General features: G+C 38.8%; 1 protein-coding gene across 6 annotated transcripts in view; it reads left to right on the top strand.

The window, feature by feature from the left end:
- LRRC28 (leucine rich repeat containing 28) overlaps positions 1-26,378 on the top strand; it is a 52,334-nt gene that overhangs the window by 11,016 nt on the left and 14,940 nt on the right. For 5 of the 6 annotated variants that reach the window (XM_054642063.2, XM_054642064.2, XM_054642062.2 and 2 more), the window contains one exon: positions 21,515-21,721. In XM_054642063.2, the coding sequence (XP_054498038.1) occupies positions 21,515-21,721 (207 nt within the window). Of the gene's footprint in view, positions 1-16,586; positions 16,636-21,514; positions 21,722-26,378 lie in introns of all 6 variants that reach the window. The other variant, XM_077185291.1, reaches the window with a different exon arrangement.

Genomic DNA, 26,378 nt, shown 5'->3' with positions numbered 1-26,378 from the left:
TTAGCTCTTGGCTCTATTTTAACTAATTTCTCAATGTGACCTTCATGTGTTTTAAGTTCACATTGTCTAGAAATGTTCTGCAAATGCTCCTTGAAGTTTTGGGTGCAGAAATCTTGCTGTCCTTTCCTTGCACTTTTCTAGATGCTTAAAAAAAGTCAAAGGATGGTTATGATTAGAAAGAAAAAAAAATGTATATGACTATGTAAATGCTCTGGAATGAAATTAGATAAACCTGTTAAACATTATGACCCAGGGCCAATAAAATTTCCATCAATTTTCAGATGTCCTACATTCAAAAGAAAGGAGTGACTTGAGTGTGCTTTATGTTCCTCAAAGATAATTTACCTTATGGTGCTGTACCATGAAAGAAAGACTTGTTCAAAGAAAAAGTGACACATTTTCTGCAAAACTTCACACATTAACTTAAAAAGGTTCCAAAAAAGACTTTCAAAAGGATAATTTACATTACTGAAGAGTTGATTTGGAGTCTACCACATTTGATTAGGAACTGGTATCAGCTGAGACTCGCTGCATTAAATTTCTCCTGAAGTTTATAAAGAATTTGGTCCTGAGCATTGTCCCTGAATGTGTTTTTTGTGTGCATGACAAGTCTGCATGCTTAGGAATTGCTTGTTCCCTGGGGACTGCAGCAGTGTGTGGTCTCTGTGGTGGAGTCCCTTGTGCCAGTGCTGGTACTAATCCTGTCCCTGTCAGTGGTTGGTAGCACAAGTGTTACCAGCCCAAGCAGGATTAGCCTTTCACTCACACTGCATCATTTGCCCACTGGAGAGTTAATCTATTGCACTGTTTCCTAAACAGAAGTTTAGGAATTCCCAAAGAGGGCTTCCAAGCATGTTTTCTTAGATGTTCTCTGTAAAATTGTGAAGACTTCAAAGACTTCATTAAAAAAAATCTTAAGAGTTTCAAAATAACACTTATGTTCAACAATTGAAAAAGGGGAGCAAAACAATAAATTTTGATGAACTGTTTCATCCTTAATTATACTGGTAGCATGAATCTTCATTATAGTGTCAGCTAGCATTCTGTTGGGAAAGCTGGCAAAGTTCAGCTGAACTAGGATGGGATGTGATTCCACTGCAGTGCATCATTTTACTGTGTCTTCACTGCTTCTGTGCAGCAGACACTGCACTGCTAGGGAAAGACAGCTCTAAATGGCTCTTAATTTATAATAAGGAGCCATTTAAGATATGACTTAGCTTCTACTTGTGTAGAATTTAAAGATCTGCATTTAAAAAGTGCTTTTGGGTTTAGATGACAGTCATTTATGGAAATTACCTCAGAGTGGTTGCACTGGCATTCCTCTTGGGTCTCCATTCCCCGTGTCTGGTGTTAAAAGTACTGTCAGTTTTTTCAAAATTCCATGGATATCTAGGAAGATACTCTCGGTAATATCCGAAATCAGTTGCTAAAAAATATCTTTCTTACAGCTGCAGAACAGTTGGATGGTAAATGTTTGCTATTATGTGTCTGAACAACCCCACTGTTCTATTGCATTTTAATTCTTAAGAATGATTCTTTGCTGTGTCTTCCTTAATTGTGATTAAGAGCTGGAAGAAACAATGCAATTAATAGCATATGTTGATTCATTATGCATTTTTAATGGTTCTGTTCCACAATTGTGCTCTTAATGTTCATTTTTAGTATTTAAGATTTGCCTTATAGAAATCAAATTTTAAACTAATTGAAGCGGTGTGCATTTAAGATTTAGATTTAAGCCTCTGGTCTGATTGTAGAGATTCTTCAGACTCTGATAGAAGTTGAGTCTGTGCTGTGGTTTATCTGCACTGAGATGGGCAAGGTTTTAATCTCTGAAGTGCTTGTTTTAATAAAACATGGGAGAATTTAATAATGACACCCACTCTGCTTTTCTTAGGTATGGTCAGGATTGTTAATGAGTTTTAAAAAATCATTTTAAGGCAGGAGATGGGGGAGAACGATAAAAATACATGCAGCAGTGTGGAGACAAAAGCTTTAGCTTCCTGAAGAAATCAGGCAATAGAGGACTGCTGATGGAAAAGGGGCATTAGGTGCAGCATGGGAATGGTGTCCCTTGGAGGTGGGGAAGCACCTTCTGTGCAGTGGCACTCTGGTACTGTGAGTGAGATCCTTCCTTTGTGCTCAGCAAGTGCTCCCAAATCGCTGCCACCCTCGGGGCAGATGTGAGCTTTGGCCTCAAGGCTCTGTTTGATTTGCCACTGCTCAGGGGCTTCCATCAGCCTCCTGCAGCTGTTGTGAGAGCTGCTCAGGGTGACTCGGCTGAACTTGATGAGAATTAAAGGGAAACATTTGTCCGGAATAAGTGTGTTAAAACTGAAATATAATAGCAAATGGCTGGAAGAAAATGCTTTGTGGAATTCTCTTAATGTCATATTTTGAATATACTTTAGATAAGATTAATAAGGAGACCAGCTTCTGCCTAATGCAGAGTCTTCAGTATCTACATTCTGGGGTAATCAGAATCCCTGAGAGGTTCTGCCTTTCAGAGACAGCTGATTAAAGAGTTGCAGATAAGTAAAAAGAGATTTAATGTTCTAAAGTTCTCTTGAGGACTTGTTTTCATTTAAATGCACAACATTTTTTTGTTCTGCAAATTGTAAATCTTGTAGCTGCTGTCTGTAACAGTTTCTTAGTTCATTTATTTGGCTCTGGTAAATGCAGTTCTTGAACATGAAGTAAGTTTTGTCAAGTTTTCTACTATTTAAATGTAGCACTTAAATAATCTAAATTCTTGAGGGCCATTTGGAAATGTGTGACACCAAAGATGTTACTGGAAGAAGTCAGCACAAATGAAAGATGGTTATTTTATTTTATTACATTAGTTCATGTAAGAGCTTGACTTAGACATGACACTGTGTTTTCACAGTAGCTGAACTTTATTTTTTCAGAGATTTCTCCTTTTGTTCAGTGAATTGATATTTCATTTTAATTTAGAATCGTAGAGTTAGTTCTATATGCATGTACTGTCAGAAGGAAATCTTCTGAATCTTTCTGAATTCTCTCACTCACAAATTACTAACTAGAAGGGTCCCCTTTGTTTCTGATGGTTATAATGATACTTCAGCTCCTTTCATTCTTGAGAAATAATATTTCTCTTTGTGTAATAGTTATTGTGTCATTTGAAAAAAAAAATCCAGTGAGATACATTATAAAAATTATTCTTGAAGAGTACCCAAGTCAAGGTTCTCTGTTTTGCTGTTACCATTTAGATTTGGTTTGACTTTAGCCTTGGAGTCTTTTGAAGTGTAGTGGTGGCTCCTCAGGTTTACATTTTGGTCTTATAGCTGGAATGCATGTTTGGGGAACAGATTACTTAAAAGAGGGTGGGTTATACTCAAATTTGGATTCAAGTTTCTTATTTGACAAGGATTAGATTTTTTTTTCCCATTATTTGAGAGGTACTTCTCTTTAGAAACAGCAAGTTTTGTACCATCTTGTTCTAAGATTTAATTAAAAGTGAGGTTATGTTTACTCAGCACATGCTGGAGTTAATTATAGATTTACTGAAATGAAAAGCTTAATGTTTTGCCAAGTCAAGAGCAAAAGCTAAGTAATTAAAGAAGAGGGTATGGTTTATGATCCCAGCCCATCTTTTGGCAAAATTCCCTTTAAGAAGAGGGGAAAAAAAATCAGCAGTTGTCTTTACATGGGCTAGACCATGGTTCCCTTTGTGTTTGTTGTTCAGGAACTTTAAAAACCAAGAGCTGAGTGCATTGACCAAGAAAAAAAAAAAAAGTGACCGAATAATAGCAAGTTTGTTGTCAGCAGTGGGATTGCTGCCTGTTGGAATGGCAGAGGAAGTGCAGGTGATGGAGCAGCTGCAGGGATGCAGGTCTGTGCCAGAGTCCAGGGCAGGTTCCTCCCAGCAGAAGCAAAGTGTGGCTCCCCTGCACATCCACACCTCTGGGTTGGCTCTGCAGGCTCTGCAGCTTGCATCCACTTGTTGCCATTTTGCTTCCTTCAGGCAGACTGGAGGAAAATGAATTTGTGTGCCTTTGGTGTATTTAAAGTGTAAACTGCAGCAGTGTTAGGGGAGGTTAACAGCACAGAGACCCTTCCTTTCAGTTCTCTTCAAATCCTTTTCCTTTTTAAGGCAAATTGTTTTAGAAATATAATCAGTTTAAGACTCATTAAAATACATTTGTAGGCTTATAAAACTTTATCTTCAAAGCATTTGAGAAAGATCCTGTGAAGCTGATAAGGGAGTGTTATCCTCATTTTACAGAGTGGAAAAAAAGTGTTTTTAACAGAAGTGATTTGCTCCAGGGCACAGCAGGAGTCAGTGTTAGCCAGAAATAGAACTTGGGTGTTCCCATTCCATTTGTTAAGACCACACCTTTTTGAGGCTGATCATATTTAATGTTAGGGAGGATTGAGTCTTCCCACCCATTATTAGGAAATTAATAATTATGTCTCCATAATGAATAACCCTCTAAGTTAATAGGAAATTAATAGCAGTAAGATCAGTGAGTTTTGTAACTGAACCAACTTGTGCTTCCAGAAGGCTGGAAGAGTTCAGGAAGATGAATTTTGAAATACATAACTTTTATAGATAAATACTACATCCTTTTCTCTTGCACAGGTAACTTCAGTGTAATGACAAGGAAGGTTCCATCGTTACTAAAATTATAAATCAAACGATAATTGTTGATTGCTGCTTTGTCTGTTTACACAGTAACCCTTGGAATGTTGAGTGATTATTGCAAAGTCTGCTTTGCTTTGGCATTTGCTTCACTAATTGGGGGCAGGAGAAACTTCCAGATATGAAAACCGCATATTCATTTCTCTCACTTTTTTAATGTTGCTGTAAAGTACAATATCTGTATTTACTATTCATACCAGTATTTAACTGGTAAAGACTTCTTGAATACCCAACTTAGAGTTCTGAATAGAACTCAATATAAGGGATTTCAGTAAATCTCAAGTAAAGGCACATAAACACAACTTCTTCCCTCCCTTCTTTTCACAGTAGATTTCCACTGATGGGTGCAGCATGCCAGTAATTAAATTCTTACTCTAGACCCTGGCATGAAAGTATGTGGTCCTTACTCATTTTTTTGAACTTGTGCTCCACATTTTGATTTAGAGGCTTCAAAATCAGGGGAATAAATTTGGCTTCTTACCTTTTCTCCCCAGATTTCCCTTCTGCTTTTATTATTGTCTCTGGTTAGGGCAGATTGCTTTGATACTTAATAAAATTCAATTTTTTTTTTATAGTGGTTCTGAGCTTAAAAGCAAAGGCACAAACTGATGCAGACCCTGTTCTTTTTTCCAAGTTGGCATAACCTTAGTCCACTCTGCTTTCCTAATTTAGTAACATGGATAAAAATATGCACGACGGGACAGGTTTGGTACGCCAGGCACCCATCCAGGAGCGTGGTGTTTTTAAGTAAATGGACTTGTGGGGATTTGAGGAAAACACAGATTAGGTTACATGAGCTTTGCACTCTGGAAGTATGTGACTATTTAAAGGAGCATGGCCTCCTAAATAAAAATGTTAATTATTATAATAATATGTTGTTTTCTGTGAAGGAGTTGATGCCTAATTATTAAAAACAAGGTTTTCTTTGCAGAGATCTGTAAAATATATGCTCTGTTTCATAACTCAATTCTAGCTTCAGTTTGCTTTAGAAAACCAAGGGTCAGCATACAAAGCTTTACATTACCTCTTAGGTTCAATAACAACTAATTATAACTTTTTCCTAAATCAATGCAAAACTTACCCACACTTGCCTGTTACTGTGTAGTGTTTTTCACATCAGGCTTAGTAAGGCTTTGGTAATAATGGTGTGTTAATCCAGAAGCACAATAAAAATACCTGATAGTATCTCAAAGTCATTCCTTAGATTTCTAGGAGGAAAAGCTTTTAAATGTTTTGGCTTTGTATAAACTCCAGTACAGCTCTATCCAGGCAGTCTTTAAGGACTAAATTTTTTTAAGGGAAAAAAAAAGAAATTACAGCAGGGAGGAGTCAGGAACAAAATGGCAACGTGGATGGGAAATGATAGGGGTTGGACTCTGAGACAGCCAGAGGTGACCAAAGCACAGGGCCGTGTATTGTACAGCTGGTATTCCTTATGGATTAACTTCCATGCACGTCCAAACACACTGGTACCTATTTAATTAAAGGATGTTGGTTGCTTGAGATTTTATAACAGTCTGCCTTGCTCAAACATTTGGTTTGGGTTAAAATCTCAGGAGGACTACTAGTATTTCTGAGTGCTTGAAATTTATGGGGAGGGAAGTGAAGACAGAGAATAAAAGAATTCCACTAAATTCCTGGAAATTTTCCTTAACTGAAGTTTTTCCTGTATACCCTCACCTGTATAGAATGTCAGAATGAGTCATCTGTGCTTAGAGCTGCTCACTGTTCTCTCTTTGTCTGCTTGCCCCTTCTTAGTGTTATTTTCTTTTCCACTTCCCCCCTGTTGAGGGGCTTTTAAAAGCCTCTTTGTTACTATCATACAACATTTTTCAGTGTACCAGGAAGGTCCGTAATGTCACTGGATGCTGGTAACAAAAATAGTATAAACATAGCCAGAAAAATTCCAGACCTATATTTTATGGTTTAAAATGTTGTTCCAATGTAGGCTTTTGTTCCAACACTTCGTCCAGATGGGATTCTATTGGGTGCACTGGAACTGAAATATTTCCCGTAACTGTAGCAGAAATGACGTTAAGAAACAAAAAATCCAACAAAAGTATCTCTTTGAACAATGGCCTGCGGTATTCCTGGTATTCCTCATTCTGGTGGTGCACAGCAGGTCCTCAGAAATGCATGTGCTGAGTATGTATGTGTTGTAATTCAGTAATGTGAAAACTAATGGGAACCAGTTGGAGGAAGCCATCAGTGTCTCTCATTGTAACATTTAAATTAGAGATTCAAATATTGCTTTGTGTATCAGGCTTATTGGACTAGAAAATTCCATCTTAAAATTTGCTATTCTAATTTTGAGTAATCACTGGAAAATGTATTTAGAAATTAGGCTCCTTTAATGAGCATAGGCTTAGTTAAAAAAAGAAATTGTGATATGGTTCAGTGCATTATATTTTCAAGTACCTGCAATTTTATAAAACAGATTTTAACTTCTGTGGTCATTTCATATCAGAAAAAACGATGAGGCACACACTGAAACTGAAGCCTGGCATGGAGGCTTCATGTCAATAACTGGAAGCCTAAAATCCTATTGTAGCACAAGGTAATGACCACCAAGTGTTTTCAGTTTTCTAATATTAGCTTTGTAATATTTAAAGGTCACTCAAAACTGTAACATAACTTTATTGATTTTGATGTTTTTTCTTCTTTCTTGCACATTTTAGCAAGATTATAATGATTTTGGCTCAATCACACTTTTTTTTTCTTTTGGCCTCTAGCTTTGGTGATGCTTTAACTTGAAAAAAATCTGTGCCTGATTGAGTTTTGACTGTATTTAAGCATGAGCAGTATGCTGATGTAATTACTGAGTTCATTAATAGATCCAGGAATGTCTGGGAGCTGGGTGCTGTACATCAGCATCTCAGACATCCTTGTTTTGTTGGAATTCCTTTGTATGATCTGGGCAGAGACTTACTAAAATATTCCCTTTTTATGTGGCAATTCTTCCTGGCTGCCAGATTGTAGTGATAGTTACGGTGGCATCACCTGTCTGGACAGAGACATCTCAGAATGACATCACCTGAGTTCTGATCACTAATTACTTTATTAATAGATTGTTGAGGGTAACACTGTATCCATGTGAGGCTGCCTGTGACTTGCTATTGCCTGATTTTTTTATTTTCAGTTCTGATTTTATTCTCAATTCCAAATCCCAGATCCTCATGTTTTTCATTTAGAAACTGGATTCTGAGAATGGGCCAATGCTGCCATTTGTTCCCTTCTGTTCCATGTGAGATCCTAGTGAAAGTTTTCCATGCATCAAACTCACAGAATTACCCCCTCCAGCCCCTCCCCATTCCTTCCTTCCTTTGAAGAGGAGCTCCTAAGAAACCTGATGAGGTTTAGGTGAAACCGGGATGGGGCAGGAAGAGCCAAACTAATTATTGCCCGTGGTGCTCCCAAGCCTGTTGAGCTTCTGGCTTAGCAGTGCTCCTGAAAATCAGAATCCTTGCAGGGACACGTCTGCTGCTGAGCTCTGGGCCATGGGCTTTCCCCAGAGCTGTTCCCCTCGAGGGCTCTCCGATAGGAGATAAAGGAGTTGGAGCTGCTTCTAATGGGGATACTTGGATGATTCTCACATTCCTGAGAGGATGGGAGCAGATTTAACTGGATTCTCTATTGTTCAGAGATTTGATGCTGCCTCTCAAATCCTGGCTCCTTCTTCTGCTCAGCAGTCCTTGATTTCTCAAGTGACTGTAAGCCTCGTTTCTCCAGGGCTTTTCCTCTTGTTTGTGGGGGTAGGCAGGAATTTTGAAGATGTTGAGAGTGCTTTAAGTAATCCTGACAACCATTCATCTGAAGCTTAAAACTCTGTGAAGATGTTGGAGGTCTTAATATGACTGTAGAAACGTGGTAGTTATGTTGCATGTTCTTATGCCATTTTATTAAATAAGGAGTCTTAAGTACAACTCATTTCAACACAGTTCATTAAACATAAAATTGCATAACATTTTTCTAGTAAACTCAATTTGAGATTTCTCAGTGAATTGTTAAAATACAGATTTTTTTTTTTAAAAAGGGAGAGACTTTCATGTCCAAGTAACTTCCAGACTTTGCTTTTAAAAGCTAGTTACATGGTGTATGCAAAGCAATAAATTGAAAGGAATTTAAGATTAAATATTGATTTTAATACTAGAGCGAGAAGCGGTCTTGAGATGACAATAAAATGAGTAATAGGGTGATGTGGAGATGCTGCTAGACAGACAGATAGTTGATACAGTAATGTACCAAGCTGTCATTGAAACATCTGACAGAAGAAATGACAACCTGAAATTTCTAAGGTATATGGGAGCAGAGCCCTGATGGAATTCCTCTCCCCATCCCTGCCATGGATAGAGCTGCCACTTAGGAACAGAGGGTTTGGAAAGGAAATCTCCTGACCTTTGAGTGTCCCCCCAATGTCATGCAGAGCCAGGGGCCACGAGACAAAAGTGGGAAGTTTATACAGCAATATGTAACTTTAGAGAACATTAAGTTGTCATTGCTGCTTTGATCAGTGATAGAATATACTTTGATAAAACTCAGATAAAGGGCTTCAGGCTGTAGCATCAAAACAATGCATTGTGTTCCTTTTAGTTTGAAATATATGTATTTCTACAGTCTGTTTTTAAGGAGTGGAATGTGCTCGTGAGAACTGATTAGACCTGGCACACAGACCTAAATAATGGAGGTCAAATAGAATTATTTGTTTTTTACATTTTGATTGTTTGAAAACCTGGGTTTGAAATTTATGGGGAGGACTCGTTGTGACACTGTTACATACCACAGAAAAAAATCAGTCTGGAAGTGGCAACAGTTATGTTTGAATTCAGTCATTATTCCGTTTGTGGTGTTTGTTCTATGTGAATTTATTGTCTGCACAGCAAATGAGAGGAAGAAGTAGAGGGTCTTTTGTTGCTTTTGGTGAATCTTATTCCTGTGGAGTTGAATCTAACATATACAAAAACAGACTACAAGAAATTTCATTTTGCAGTATTTCTGTGTATTCTTGCTAGGAGTGTTTGAAGGTGTTAGTTACATAAATGTATCTAGAAATCTATAAAGACTATAAAACCTAACATTTCTAGTTGTTTTAATTTTATGGATTATCAGAGTAGGCTATAAAGCTTAATAGATCATTACTCTGTTCATAGCTCTGGCAAATCCCCTCCCACCTCCAAAATTCTTGGTGGCACCTCTGATAATCTTTGTAAATGAGAAAGTGTGATGGGTAAATGAGGAAGTGTGATGGCTCGTTGCTTGTCTGGCTGCTTTGCTGTGCAACTGTCATCAGGAGTGTAATCACTGTTGTGTTTATTATGATAAAGTGTGTTAAGGATATTGTGGGGGGTTTAGTTTGCTTTTATGCTGTAGGAAAAGTCCAATCTAACCAAAAAAGGAATCTTTAGGATCTTTTACCTTTATTGTTACATAAGAAAAAAAATCTACATCAAAAGAAAATTCATCTAAGTTACTGCAACTTCTTTTAAGGTGTCATTCCCCTGCTTTTGAAACTTCTTCCCTCAACATGCTGAACCCTTTACCGAGAGCAGAGCAAAGCCTCCCCTTTGGAATTTGATAGCAGGGTTTTTCCTTGCTGGGGCTGGCAGCAGTCGGGTTCTGAGCAGCGCCCGGGGCTGTCAGAGGCGGGTTCTCCATTGTGCAATGCGTGCATCGGCCTGGCTCCATCGGGGAGCAGCGGGAGGGTGGCACTTGGACTAAGTCAGTCTCCCTCGGAGAAATTAACCTCAGCTCAAGTCAGCCTATAGTGCCTCATCTCAGGCCTGCTTCCTAAGTAAAGGAATTGAAGAAAAAGTTGGTTTGTAACTCATCTGTCATCACTGAATTCTTCTGCTGATTATCTGATTGTAAAGATAAGCCTTTACTGATTGCCTGGCTCAAACACATGTGAGATATATGAACCTCTCGCTTTTGCAACTTCAAAACAGATGCTCTTTAAAATACTTGTAAAAGTCTTTGGGTTAGAGCTGTTACCCTAAAGTAAAACTGAACTTCAAGGGAATTTGAAGGGCGTCTCTCATAAACGTTTGCCAATAGCTGTTCACACGGGTGAAGACAGATGTGTATTGATAAGGCTGAGACCAAACCTCCGAGGTGGGGATGTATTTTGAGAAAGATGTTTCCCTTACAGATGGTGTTGAGCTTTCTGTAGTATGAGAACGTCTTTAATACCAACAGTCTGTTCAGTGGTGTTTAGTCAGGCTTTCAGAGAACCTCAGCTTTGAACAGATACTAAACTGCAGGTGTTTTTTTCTCTGAAATTTTTCATCAGTTTGTAAATGTGTGAAAAAAAAATGGTGGTAACTGCTTTGCAGTTTCCAGGTTTATCTCAGAAAGGCCTTAGTGATTTCAGTGTGCTGGACTGCCAAGGAGCTCTTAACTTGGTTTTCCTGCAGTGACTTATTTTGGGAGGGTCCTAAGACAAATTCAAGTAATCCATCCAAGCAAAAACAGCTTTTCAGGGGGATTATGTCCATGCTTGCTGCCTTTACTGACATTGTTTCAAAATAAATTTATCTGTTAATTCTAACTAAACTAATTTGCTAGTAATATTTCATGTAAAACCTCTTACTAATTTGAAATTTGTGAGATTTCTTTTTTTTTTTTTTTTTTGGTTGCACTAAACTAACATTTTTGACCAGAAAAAATAGCTCTTGAAGCTTATTTTTTATAGTTTCTAGCGCTGGGTTTTAAAAGTTAACTGGCTTCCCCCTTAAACTCTAAAGTCTTTATAAATAAAGTTATCTATGAATGTACTTTTTTGTCTCTTTGGTTTCCTTGTTTTTTTCCTTTCTTTCCCTAAGCTCTCCCTAAGGTATGTACAGTGATTAGCAGTATTAACAGGTAGTTGATTTTACTTGTGCATTAAACAAATGCAATTTACTAGCAGGGATTGAGTGCTCAGGGAAGCTTGGAGAACAAAGTCATTCAGTCTTTGAAAGGCAGCAAACACTAACTGTTAATGCTGTGCAATAGAAGAATTTTATAATATATTGATTTCCATTTTGACCATATTGACCAAGTGTAATTTAGTTTTCTGCATACCACTGTGAGAGAGTTAAATTACTGCTTGTTATTGACGTCCTTGTTTTTACTCAGCTGCTCTATTAAATGAATTGAGGCAAAATAAAATGCATCATTTACTGACACTAAATCTAAATGGAAAAAGCCTGTGAAGAGAATGTGTAGAACTCGAGGTATGATGTGAGATTAACCTTCCCGTGGTTCATGTCACACACACAGAGTTTGATACCTGTATTTCAGTTAACTTAATTTTATTGCAGTGGTATTTAAAATAAAGACTTGTGTTTACCTTAGCATTGTCCAAATCTGCATTAAATTGTCATTCTAGATGGAAGGCTTTGATGCCAAGTAAGTGCAAGTGTACTCTAGTTGATAATTATTTAACTTTTGAGAGCTTTATGAACTAAGACTATTTATTTGTGTAGGTAAAGGAATGCAGTTCAGGATTACTCGAATGGGGGGTTTGGAGTGTAATTGCAAGCTGTACTTGTCTGCTTTGTGCTGTTTTGAAACACTAAACAGCAGAAACTATCACTGATTAAGGCAAGACTTGCAGTTGCTCTCAGCATTTATAAAATCAGGACAATGCTAGTGTTGCTTGAAGTCAGATGTCTTCTTTTTTACTGATAATCTTAGTTTAAAACTGTTAGTAGTTGGTCCATAGCATTTTTCATGTAGTAACCATGTCACTATAGCAGCTCTGGCCTCCCCTTCTGGGCTGGTGAATTCTCCAGGCTGCTGAGTTCAGCAGAGACAGCTGGGACAGTGAGGAGGAGCAAGAGAATCTCCTGGTGCTGCTGCTAGAAAAGGATATCTGGATCTATAGTTTTCATGGCTATTATAGTGGGAATATTTCCTGTAAGGTTTAGCCAGTCCCTCCCCAGTAATTACTGTTGCAATTTGTAGTAACTGCCAGTGGCCTGGAAGAACTCTTCTTTTCTTAGGACTTAAGACAGTCCCATCCAGTAGCATTCTTTAAAAAAACAAATATAGTGACTCCACTGCTGTAAACGTGGCTCCAAGCTAAAGATCTCCCTTTGATTCTTTTCCTTATCCCACACAAATTTATAGTTGCATCTTTTTGTTAGGAAGGCCAAATTTGACCCTCAGGGAAGGGTGTTCTGTGGTGTCTCCCAGTAGTACAATGAGTGAGCCATAAAATTGCCTTGCTACAACAGTACTTTCCACTGAAAGATGAAAATTGAACCTGGACTATTGCTTTTGTTATGCATTTAGTGGAGAGGAAGAAAAAAACCCTAACTAACCTCAAGAAGAAGAAAGATGTGTCTGTTGTGAGTTGGCTGGAAACAGTTGATAGCAACAGTCACAACAGATTGGTCTTTGTCTGGATTATTTAGACACCAGTGCTGTAATGAGTTAGAAGCCACTAATCTGTGTTTGTCAGAGAGACCACTCTGTTGTGTTGATCTCAAGTTGTTCCTTGGATGAAGAAAGGAAAAAGCTGTCCTAGAATTTACAGCCAGGACTAGCCTTGTCTCTCTGGCTTCCTGAGCTGTCCTTAATCTCTCCTTAGGATGCTCCTTTTGTTTGCCTTGGTTTCAGTACTGGTTTGTTGTATTTAAGGAGCCATCTTCAGCTGTCTGGCATCGTGAGTTCAAATCATCAGCTCTGTATTTTATGCACCAAGTTTTTCTGGAAGGCTTTTCCCTCCCCCTTCCATGTATTGATATTAGTGCACATTGAATGGTGGACGATGTGCAGCAGTAAAGATAGTCAAACATAAACAAAACAAGAGAAACATAGCAGGTCTCATGCTTTATTCATGTCACTTTTGTTTATGTTCTTACCACCCAGAAAAAGGAAAACAGCTGCTCCTCAACAGAAAGATAACAGCAGAAAAACTCCATAAATAAGAGACTTTTTCTGTAGAGTGCTAGTAGAATTTTTCATGCAATATATTTGATAAAGTATTATTTTGATTCTTTCTACTTAATTTTGGCTGCTCTAGTCAAAATTTGAGGTATCATTTAATAAAACCGTAGAATAATATGAATACATTAATTTCACATCTCTTGTTTGTGTAACAACAGTACCTTGCTGTGGGGCAGTGAAATAGGCAGAGCACACTAGAGCAAAATGAAAGGATAGGTTGTCTTCTGAAAAAACAAACCAACCAAACAAACAAAAAACCCCAAACCAAGAAAACAGCAAACCTGATAGTTTCATGGCCTTGAGTTACCTTTGTGCATAAACAATTTTTTCCTCTCCCTGTTCCTCTTGCCCTTCCTCCCACCTTTTCCACTTTTCTCGCATATGATAATTTCTGGTATTTTTATCATCTGGTTTATCCTAACTGTTCTCATTGAAACCATCAAATTGTGGACAAAAATGTAATTCCAGACCTGCAGTGAGAGGAAATACAGGCTAATAACCACTGTGGATCTGTGCTCTGTGTGCTGAGAGAAGCCCAGAGTGCTGGGCCCATGGCATTCAGACAGCTGCCAGTTCTGTTAACTGAAGTTTAATTGTGGTGTAAGATGGGGAACCACTGACCTTTAGAAGAATTTGACTTAATGAGACCCTCATACCTGATGTCTATTTTCAGCCATTTTTAGCTGACCTAAAATTACTGTTTAGCAAGGTTGGACTTTATGGAGCCACTTCTCTCACCTTTGCTTGTGAATGATGGCACAAAATAAATAAAGATTGGTACTAAGTTTGCATGTGACATTTAGCAAGGTTGAGGGAAAAAAAGATTCTATTTTGGTATGTTCAGCAGAAGTATGTATTTTTCACTTGGTTTTGGGCTTTGTCTGCTTCTTAAGTGTTTTGGAGGAGAGTCAATGTAGTTTATGGCTGAAGTAGGTGAAACCAGGAATTGGGAACAGCTTTGAGGGGTGTTACGTGACTGTGTTCATTCACAAAGACTGTCCTGCCCCAGAAAAATCTTTTCCCCTGTTCTTTGCAGCCAGAATATTTGTGTGAAATGCAGCCATAAGCATTGCTTTGAAATTAATAGATTGAAGTTTGATCAGCTGGGATAGAAGCTTTCTTCTTCCATAGAATTTTTATGGGTTTGAACTCTTTGAGCACCTTATTTAAAAGTGAGTTATTCATAAAACAGTTGCTGCAGTATCACAAGATGTCTTCCAGTACCTCCTTTTTTATTTTTTTCTTCCTTTAAAAACCTAAGCAAATATTAGCCTAAATGGGAGAAATATGAGGAAAATCATCTTCAGATCTGTTAGATTTGCAGACCACTTTCCAAGCTCTCTCACCACAATGCAGAGAAAGAGCTGCATGCAGCAGTGTCAAAATGTAAATGGGATTCAATTTGCCTGCCCCTTTCATTGTCCTTAAATCTAATGATACCAATTTCAGTTATGGTTAAACTTCCTTGTTTGAAGATGGCACAGGTCTACCTTAAGTGTCAATTTGTGCTAGAAAATTTAATTTTTATAGGCTATGGAATGTGAGCTGCGTGGTAGAACAGTAAATGTAATGTAATATATAATAGGCTATTTAATTTATTTTAACCATCTTAAAGTCTATTTAAGTCCTCCTGAGACATCCCAGAGCAGATCTAAAGGAGATCTTCTCCATCAAGCTCTCAGCAATTTAGACTTACACTTCCTGTCTGTTACAGTTTTCAATTGATATTAGTATCCACTTCAAATTCAAATGGCATGTATAGATTTGGATTTTTTTTTATTTGTCTAGTGGGACAGGTACTAAGTTCTCTTAAATATGGAAGACTTCAAGCACTTTTCCTCACTGGTGCATGGTTTTACAGGTCTAATAAGGAAATGCATCTTGTGCTCAGGTTCATGGAAGTTGATTAAAAACATTATTTCAAGAGTGAAGTAGGGTGAAGTTGCACTATTGCCCTTTGGGAGGGAGCAAGTGTAGCCAGTCCCTCTCCTTCTTCACTGTTTCAAGCAGAGCCCTGACTTGCAGCACCTTCTTATAATGATTTTCTGTTCCTTTTATTATGGTTTTCTGTTCTTTTTCTTTCCATTTCTATCCCTTAAGTCTAGAAGTTCTTGCTTTTCCTGCTGTAGGACAATTTGGTTCTCTACCACATTACTACTACTTTCAATACTTGGGTTGACAGCAACCTGAAACCTAATATTTTTAACCCAGGTACAAAATGAGAAATCTAAACAAAGCAGACCCTTGAGGAGCACCACCACTAGTAATATTTTCTCCATCCCAGTAATTTACCATGAGGTGTGATCCTCATGTGTTACCATTAACTAAGAAATTTCATCAAAGAAAGATAAACCAGTATGACATGATTCACATTTGAGAAGGTCTGGGCTGCATTTCTCTTCTGCTTTCTATTTATGTTCCAGTCACTGGTTACTCTTGGGTGCTCTTTCCCCTTAGAGCAGTTGTTATGAGATGCTGAGGAACACTGAGCTCACATTAACAGGTTCTACATTTCTTCTCCAGCCCCAGGCTGCTATCCCAGAAAATGTCCTATTCATTGAGAACCCTCGTGCCCAAATCTGCAATTTTGATATATAACCATATATAACCCTTTTTTTTTTTTTTTTTTTCAGTATTCTGGGATGGAAATTTTTTTAAGCAGCCTCATTTCATTTTAGTAATGGATGTGGTAATTTGCAGTGCTTTGTCCTTGTTCCCATGAGGTATTCTGTCTCTGTCCTCACACACACCATTATTCTTACAGGAAAAAATGATGCAAAAACCTAATTTAATATTTGGTTTGTCCTCCTAATTTCTACTCCTTGTTGACATCAGTTCTTCATTTCTTGCTCTTAATCTCTTGTTGAGAAACCATTTGTTTGTCTGTGAGTTCCCATTTTCCTGGCCTCCTGGCAGTTTGCATTTAACCTCTGCAGCCTGACCTCTGAAGTGCCAGCTCTCTTTGCTGATCAGTCCCTTTTTCCATTCCTTGTAGGTTCTCTACTTCCCCTTAATATCCTGCTTTGAGGTGCATTCTCATGCAGGTAGGTCTGTAGCCCTTTCCTCTCCCCCTTTTTAACTTTACTGGGATATAAGGACTCAGATTTAAAGTAAACCCTTCCCTCCCATACACTCAAATCCAACTGTGTATGTGTTTCATATATCTTAGGATGAAATTTTGGTTTATGGCCCATCAGGGAAAGGTGGGATTACTCTTGAAATGTAAAGAAAAACTGTTGGTTATTTTTGGGTCATGCAGCTGGTGAGGCCTGTACCCCCAGAAAAGATTAAGGAAGTTTGAATTGCCTTTGGCAATTACTCTATGTTGTATAGGCTGCTTATTTCCAGATGGGTGGTTGGTTTTTTTTTGTTTCCTTCACGTAAAACCATGGGAATTAATTTGAAAAACTGGCATTTAAACCATCTGAATGAGAAATAGATTTTTTTTTCTTGATGGTAGTTATGTTTATATAAACACAGTCCATTTTGTTAGAAAGTCAATAATTTTGGACATTCCCTGAAATCCTTTCCTGGTTTCACTTTTTTAAAGAAAAATATTAAAGGTATGCTGATGTTTCTTTTTTCATTATATTGGGGGCCAAATCTATTTGGCACCTTTTTGTTGAAAACCCCAGCACACAAGAGGACAGTTCACTTTTCCATTTTTCCAAGTAGTTGGGAGAGCTCTTAGAGCAGATGCCAAGGCTGCTTTTTGGAGCTGACTGATCCCTTCTGACTCTGCATATTATCAAGGGAGAAAAGGATGAAATGAATTCCCTGGTTTTGGAGCACAGTCCCGTGTGGGGTTTCCGTGTGGGGGTTCCATGGGGGTTCCGTGTGTGGGTCCGTGTGGGGTTTCCGTGTGGTGGGTTCCATGTGGGTCCCGTGTGGGGGTTCAGTGTGGTTCCGTTCCATGTGGTGGGTTCCGTGTGGGGTTTCCATGGGGGTTCCGTGTGAGGTTTCCATGGGGGTTCCGTGTGGAGGTTTCCATGGGGGTTCCATGTGGGGTTTCCATGGGGGTTCCGTGTGGGGGTTTCCGTGTGGGGTTTCTGTGTGGTTCCATTCCGTGTGGGGGTTCCGTGTGGGTCCCTGTGGGGTTCCATGTGGGTCCATTCCGTGTGGGTCCATTCCGTGTGGGGGTTTCCGTGTGGGTCCCTGTGGGGTTCCGTGTGGGTCCATTCCGTGTGGGTCCATTCCGTGTGGGTCCATGTGGGTCCGTGGCGCCGCAGGGCCCCTCGGAGGCTGGAGGAGGGCGCTGGGTGCGGAGCCTGCGCTGAATTTCCGTGGGCTGGGGGGTGTTGCAGTCCCAGTCTGTCAGCCCCTCCTGTGTGCACATTGGGACCATATGGGATTGCCCAGCTCCATGTGCTGGCAGCACTCCCTGCAGATGGACACGGATGGAACGCCCGAGTCACGTTTGGGCTCTCTCTGCCTGCACAAATCTGTGTCCTCCTGAGCTGGGGGGTGGCAGAGCTGCTGAGGAGTTGGGGTTTTTTTCTGGCTTCTGGTATCAGAGTGGGGCTCAGTGCTCTGCTGTGTTGATTTTGATAGTGTTAACCCTAGAGCTAATATAAATTTTAAATTACACTTTTATGAATTTCATTTAAATGTAATTGGAACTCCTCAGTGTGGTCTAATGGTGATGTATAATTCTTGTCTCTTTCTTACCCTTGGGGGTGCTGGGGCAATCTCTGAAAGTCCCTTTGTCAGCTCTTTTTGTTTGGGAATAGCCTTTTTTCTTTTCTGGATCTGCTGTAAATTTCCAAAGTTCACCTCTGGTATATCCTAGTGCTTGATGAGCTGACAGCAAAAGAGATTTGCAAGTCTTCCACTGTGTTTGTTAGCCAAGGCTTCCTGCAGTATTTATGCTGCAAGACTTTAAAAGCAAGGATAATAGTATTTAGTAACTAAAAGCTTGAAAAACTTATTAATGGACTGTTTATATTTGTGTTATTCCTCTTAATTGTTTCCCTTAGCTTTAATGAGATGAAAACCAATTTAGTGTCATTAGTAAGTGTCTGAGCATGTTCTTCAAACTGAGCTTTGAGCACTATGGTGGGGAGTCTGGGGGTTATATCTTTAATATGAGGGTTATATCCTTAATATGATGGCACTTTGTTGTTTGGCTTAGTCTTAAACTTCACTGTGGGTCAGTGGGTGTTTGTGCAACATGTGGCACTAGATGTTGAAAGTGGATGTTTACATCTGGTATGCATTGGGAGATTAAGGTAGAGAGGATGAAGTTTTGGGTATGTGTTTTTTGGATGAAGGATAAAGTGAGAATACTTTTATTTCCTCTTAGATTTGAAACATATCATTCTAGCAATGCCTTTGAAACTCTGCCAGCTTTGCCAACCGTAACATTTATGGGATTTTGGACCTAAACTGAACTAGAGAACTGTTTTTAGTGGCAGAGAAAAAGGTTAGTGCATGAAAATAGCTGGGCCTATTATTGACTGCATGTGGTCAGTGGTTTGGCTGAATGTAGGTGGCTCTTTTCCTGTCACTGTTTTCAAGCATATGGCTTTGTGATGAATATAAAACTCTTTCGAAATGAGATCTGCTGCAGTTCTTTTTGCACAGTAGTCTTGTGCTATTCAGTAGTGATTATTTTCCTTTTGTCATTTACTTTCAATCCTGTAGTAAAAAAAAAACTTTTCAAGTAAAGCTTATTCCTGTTGACATCAAAGCTAAGAGGTTTGAAGAATGTGATCATCTGTGTATAGCAGCTGCTTCTGTCAGTAATATTTCTAAAAGGATGCATAAACTGTGTTGCTGAGTCTTTATTGTAGTTGATGCTGGGATTGTTTGCAGTGGGCAGAAACTCCCTCTAAATGTGCACATGCATTTTGTTTAATGATTACTTGTGTGAAAATCTCTAATACTGAGTTACAACTTCCCTTTCTTTGCTTTTCATGTTTCCAGTCTTGAAAGTAACATTTATAGCAGTTTCTCCCAAGGTGAACTTCTTTTTCCTATTGTGTACAAGACAGCTTGGGTTAACCCAGTGTTTTGTTTCCTTCTTTGTGTGTAGTATACAAGGTGCAACCTCAGAGCTCAGGGAACAGTGAATTTTCTAGCTCCTGCTGCAGAGAGCTTAAGGGCACAACAGGTTCTGTTTAACTTTAACTTAAACAGTGTTACCCTATTTATATCTTTGTAAAAGATCTGGGTGATAGAGCTGTAAATTGTACAGATTGTGGATTGTGTAGATTGTCTGGTGTTTTCAGTGTAGAAGATTCTAGTGAATCTTGTTTTAGCAGCTCTCAGATGCAAGAGCTGATTTCATTCAGCTGAGAGCAAAGTACATTTGGGTCTGCAAGATGCTGAGAACTGCAGCAAGTTTTAGGGGCACAGAGCACTTCATGAGTTGGTTCCATTGCTGTGAAGTATTTTTAAAACAAAGCAAAACTGTTCTGTAGGTTTGGGGGAAATGTTATGGTTTCCTCCTGTTTGAGGGAAATAATATATAGAATTATCCAGTTTTTAGAGTAACTGTAAAAGAATAACTAAATAAACAATGAGGTAACTTGCAGAGCTGCTTAACATATTTTGAATGTATTTGTTAGTCCTGCATCCTGTTTCACAGGCCAGACACAAGGAATAACACTGCTGCACAAGTGAGGCTGCTCCTGTGATCATGCCTTACACACTTTTAAGAATTTAGTTTGTTACCTACCTAAAAAAATTACACAATACTATTTGAAACACAAAATCAACTTTTAAATTCTTGAAATAAAAGAAAAACCAAACTTACAGACACTGTAATTATTGCAACGGTAGATTAGAACTTAGTGAAATATCTTCCTACAATATAACATAACAATATCACTCACAAGTTATTAAGAAATTTCTTTTCTAATTTAAACTAGCCCTTTTGAACTGTATCATGAAGACAGAGCTGTTTTTCCCAAGCATGCTGGGTGAAAGACTGTCACTAAGCAAGAAGTGCTATGCATGTGTTTGTAACTCTTCTTGCAAGAGAATCTTAAGTAATCCCTCATTGCATCCTCAATATTAAAAAAAAAAAAAATCCTTTGAATTTTCCTGAGTTTGGGGTTGTGCAAAACACTCTCAATATCAGCAAGCTTTGTAATGTGTTTTTGTTTGTATTTTGTTTTTTTTTCCTCTTGTTCTGATTTAGGACTAGGAAAATGCTTGATATTTTGGCAGTAGTAATTGTCACAATTCAGGAGTGCTCTATGAAAGATCTCTTGAATGTGCTGATAAAGGTTCCTAACTGATACTGATAATCTCCATCACCTTCATATTCCAAATCTTTGATACATGAAGATGATGGAGATTATAATGATGCCTCAGGTTTTAGGTTTTTTATTTTTCACATTCTGTGCTGCTTTAGTGTGTAGTTCAGAGCTTCACATGAGGGCATGGTGAGCTCTGTGCACAGAGCAGGAGACAAAACAATTCCTGCTCTAGCTGGGGACCAAGGACAAGTGATCCAAATCTCAGCCCCAAGAGCACAAACCCCATGGGCTGGAGAGAGAAAAACAAGGATGGGACTGCAGGGGCTAAAGCTGGAATGGGACAATGAACTGCAAGGTGCAAATGGAGCAGAACTGATCCCAGGGACAGAGCCCTTGCCCAGCCGTGCATTTTGGGGCCATTTTGGTTCATCTTGGGTGCAGCCTTGGCTGGGCTCTTATGCTGCCCAAGGTGGATCCATGGAGGAAATGCTTTGAATAAATCGAATAAATCCCTACTTTATTCTTTAACCCCCCCCAGTCTCTGTTCTAGGTCAGCCTTCACAAGGCATCAATAAGTATCAGTTCTCAATCCATGCTGATAGAACACTATCTACAAAAAGCAGCATTGCTGCTGAGCTTTAATTTTAATTTATGTGAGGGTTTTTTTTTTGTGGTGGTTTTTGTGACAGTAGTTACAATTCCCTTGCCTGTTGTGCAGAGGTCGGAGACCTGCGGGAGCTGCAGACCCTGGACATCTCCACCAACCGCCTGATGACGCTCCCCGAGAGGCTGCACATGTGCCTTTCCCTGCAGTACCTGACTGCAGACAGGAACCACCTGTGGTCTGTGCCCCGCCACCTGTGCCAGCTGCCCAGCCTCAACGAGCTCTCCATGGCTGGCAACCGCCTGGCGTTCCTGCCCCTCGGTGAGTCCCACCTGGGGGGTGGGGGGCAGCAAAACAAACTGCCCCAGACATGAAAAGCAAAGCAACAAGTGAGTTTCTTTGGTGGTCCCCACAGACTCTGTTTATGGAGCTGTCACAGGGATCATATTGTTGGAAAATATGTTAATAAAAAAAATGCAGGTTAAGGTTTCGTGGTTTTTTTTAAAGCTATCAAATTTGCTTTATTTTTAGCTAACCGAGGGGAAAAAGTTTAAATGATGTGCTTAAATATAGTACTGTGTAATCTGAGTTCCACCACTTTGGGTAATGATCTGTTTCTGTTTGCTGGATCTGATGATTTAACTAAGATTCCTCAACTATGGTTTAAAACTTGTTGTGGAGTCCCAGTAACTCCATATAAATTACTTTTCAGCATTAGGAGTGTCAGTACCACATAATCCAGTGCAGGTTTAGTTTGTGCTGTGTACAGGCATCCATCAAAATTTCCACAGTAGTAGCCCAGGGAGGAATTGATGTGCCTTTTGCTCAACCCTTTGAAAATTTGGAAGCGTGGAAGCAGGTCAGGAGTGGGAGGTGCAGTCAGTGTGTGGGGGTTTGTTGGGGGCAGTCACTGTGTGTTCCCTCTGGGAAAAACAAATCCTCCTCCCTGAACTTGTCACTTTTCAGCCCTGCCACGGGCTAATCTCAGCTGAGATACAGACACACATGCAGAGCTGCCCTGCCATCTGAATAGCCATTAATACTTTTTCTAGAAGACAGAGTTTGGTGTTAATTAGGTGCAGATTAAGTTATGATAATCACATTGGAAAGAAGCTGAAAATTGAGATGGCTAAAAATGAGATCATAATTTCTAAATTAATTACCTTGTATAGGTTTAACTTAATCTTTTCAGTACTAGCAGTTCAGTTTTTAAAGAACTTACTGATCTTTCTGAATTTTTTATCACCTTAGTTTTTATTGCTGGAAACTAAGTGCAAATAATGTCTCCAGACAAAGTGTTGCAGTTATGTCCCAGCATATGCTATTATATAAATGAGAAAACGAGTTCCAGGATGCATCATCCAGATCCCCACTACTAAAACAAGCAAATTGCCTTCCCTTATTTTGGCAAATATTTTTAACTCTCATGAGAGCGAAAGTTAAACAATTTTAATTTTGCAAAAAATCAGTAAGATGAGATGTGAAATTTTAAAGGATAAAAGTTTTTGCTACTTTTGCACTGCACTAGTAGCTTACCTGTGAGCGAGCCATGACCTGGATGAGCCATAGATCTGCCAAAGTTTTAAGTTCAAAAGGAGGAAATAAATCTCTAATATAATGACACACCTTCTTTTTTCTTTATTTTTAGACTCAAATTCAAAACATTCAAAAGGAACTTTTAAAATAACGGGAAACATCAAAGACTGTCAATTGACCTTGTTCAGTAGTTCTTAATACTGACTCACTGGTGAACATTTGGAGATAATTTGCTATCTGTGGATATGAAACTGAATCATAAATCCTAGAGTTCAGAGGAAACGCAGCACAGTATAAATGTAAATGTTTAATTCTTCCTCTGAAGAATCAGAAGGCTTCAGAGTGGTCAAGATGTGATGAAATAAAGTAGAAGAGAGAGTGCATTGAAAAGCAAAAAGATTAAATCTATCTTCTGTTGTTTGGGAAAATATTTGTCTTGGAGTATTGCTGAAGTTAAGGCATAATTGCAGCATTACTTCTGCTTGCTGCACATGTTGGCTGGTGGGGCTTTTGTGTGTGTTCTTACATCCAACTTCACTTTACCAGTTAATGACTGATAAGGATGCTAAATAATGGTGAAAAATACTGCAGAAATACTTTCAAGTGATAGTCAAGCAAATATTGTCAAAACAAATTTTTGCAGTTAGGGAGCTGTGTTGAAAAGCAGAGAATTTATTCATCTCCTGACAGAATGGTTGAGGTTTTTTCTTTTTCTTATTAGATGTGTCCATGTTAAAAGAAATATGTTTGAAACAAATTGCTTAATGCTTATTAAAGCATTATTTACTTCATTTATTTCACGTGGTGGGTGACATCTACTCAGTCAACCAGGAATCTGTTCTGCCTTGTCCAAGTTTGTCCCTCGTAGCTGCCAGCACTACACTTGTGAAGTGTAGAGGAAATCTGCATTTTCCTGCTCCTGGATTGATGGCTGCAAGGTCTATTCCAGCAGCAGCACAGCCCTGCTGGACAGGGATCAGGAGGTTCTTTGCCCTGTACATTCTTTTAAGTTTGCAGGCACATGTGTCTTGGGAAAAACAGTGTAACACTGTTAATCAGTTCTAAAATACAGCAAAAATACCTGATCCCACTCCCTGACTTTCAGAACAGGACCATAAACAAGCAGATGGGTAAACAATAGTGAATTAGTAATTTGTTTTGCAGAATGCACCTAAATCTTGGATATGCCAGTGTTTTGTAAAAATCGTTTTTCAGTATTTCAGTTTATACTGAAAGAAATGAGACACCATGGATCTCAGCCTTTGGGTCTTCCAAATAAACTAATTTTTAAGACAACTCCAGAAATTCTGTGTATAAGTTGAACTGGAAGCTGCATCCTGAACAGTTGTATTATTGTCATGGTAACTTCATGCTCCCTTAGTAAATGGTCTTAGAAATCTGCTGATCATTGTATATCAATCTAGTTACAACATAAATTATCTTTTGACAGAAAATTAACTTTAAATTTTTAGCATTACCGAGTGCTCGGGTGCCTGAAAACAAATTCCACTGCAAGCAGAAATGTGAATCTGATGACACTGCAAAAATAAAAATCATTTGTGTAATAAAGTACAAATACAATTAAAATAGGCCATAAATTCTCAAGTGTACTGGCAGTACAGGGGATGTTATGACAGCAAATATTCAGTATTATATCACTTTATTTGAGGGTTTATGTGCACTTTTTCTTTAGAAAATGGGTCTAGTAATTATCAGTGCACAGTAAACAAAGGTCTTATTCTACCTCAGTATATGCTGCTTTTGTGTCCATGCCCTCACAGTATGGTTAAAAGAGCATCAGTGCAGCCACACAAGGGCTTTTGTTCCATCTTCAGCCATGTGGAATGCATATGCCAGGGCCCTGAGGTTAAAAAAAAAAGGGAAAAAAAAAAGAGGGAGAAAAAGAAAAAAAAAATAGAATTGGGGTTTGTTCAGGACTCATGGCATTTGGTCATTTCTGGGAGAGAGGTCTTTGATCTGGGAGGCTGGAAGGAGGAAAGTGGAAATGTTTTAGACACAGTACAGTGCTTGCAAAAGCCACATGAAAACCTTCTTTGTAGCTTTAGCCTTTTCAGAGATGGGCAGCTTCCTTATTGCACCGAGTTCTTCAGAAGCATGGTTTTTAGAGAACTTTTAACAATATTTGTTGGCTGATATAAGACATAAAAATTAATGTGGATGGGATACAAAGAGCCTTTCAAAGTGATGATTTATTAAAATTTAAACTTTATGGATAATGTTTGAAACTGGGAAAAAATCTTTTGGAGTCTAGAAGATGCTTGGTTATTTAATGCAAAGAAACTCTATCAAAGGAACATTTATAGTTACAGGCTATTTGGCTTTGGGAATTGAATTTTTCCTACTGAGATATTTTGTCTAACATCCAAAAATTTGCTTTAATTACCTAGGAAATGCAGTCAACTCAGAACTTAGAATCTAAACATAGCATAAGATAAAGACAGAGGGAAGAGATGAGATGCAGCCTCACTCCCCCCTCTCAGTGCATATGAAAAGAACAGCTTTAGGGCTTTTTTTGACTTGCCTGATTTTCAGCCCATTTGCATACATCTGTGTAGAAACCAGCAAGATGAGCCTCTTTTAAAAATTTTCTGCCATTCTCTAAATTAATAAGTTAAACAGTAGCACATTCAAGCTACCCCAGCAACCCATAGTTTCCTGCTGGTTTTAGTCTAACTGGCTTCTGCAACACAAGGGAACATTCTCTGAACATTACATGTCCCATCCACCTGCTACCTGTTTTAAATTGTATTTATTTAATTGTATCCTCACCAGCCTTACAATATTTCATGGTGTTACATTGCCTCTGTGTTGCAGTATTTTTATTCATTGTAGGATAACAATGGGGTTTTGTTTCATCTAAAAATATCCCAGAACTTCACTAAACTATTTTCAGCCCTGCAGTGGTGAGCCCAAATAAATCATCTGGTGGAGGTGATGCTCAGCAGCATCTCCAGCAGTGCCCATCAGTCAGCAGAGGGATTTGTGCTCCCATCCTGAGGCAGGACACTTGATGGATGCAGCAGATAGTTCTGTGAGCTGGAATGTCTCTGGGACAGGGTCAAAGCAGCATGTGATGGGTGAATGTGTCCCTTGATGTCCAGTGACTCTGCTTTGAACAAAGCCCAGATTATGGTCCCTGAAACCCCCACAGACTGTTGCAAAGCAAGGGTCTGCGTTAAAGGGGAGAAAAACCCAAAACTCTTTTTTTTCTCTCTGTTAACACTTTTATTTTAGAAAAGGAGTCTCTTGGTTTTCTGTTGGTATCATCACTTGTCCTTTATATCAAAGATTTGATATTGTGCCACTCCTCAGCACAAACTTGTAAGGTTTCTGGTGCTCACAGCTGCCATTCAAATGGGTGATAGCTGAAGAGAGTCAGTATATTTTCAGATGGACACACATCTGGGGAGGGATCACTCAA

The sequence above is a fragment of the Agelaius phoeniceus genome, chromosome 13, assembly GCF_051311805.1.
Source record: "Agelaius phoeniceus isolate bAgePho1 chromosome 13, bAgePho1.hap1, whole genome shotgun sequence".
NCBI classification, from domain to species: domain Eukaryota; kingdom Metazoa; phylum Chordata; class Aves; order Passeriformes; family Icteridae; genus Agelaius; species Agelaius phoeniceus.
This window is presented reverse-complemented; position numbering and strand designations above follow the sequence as displayed.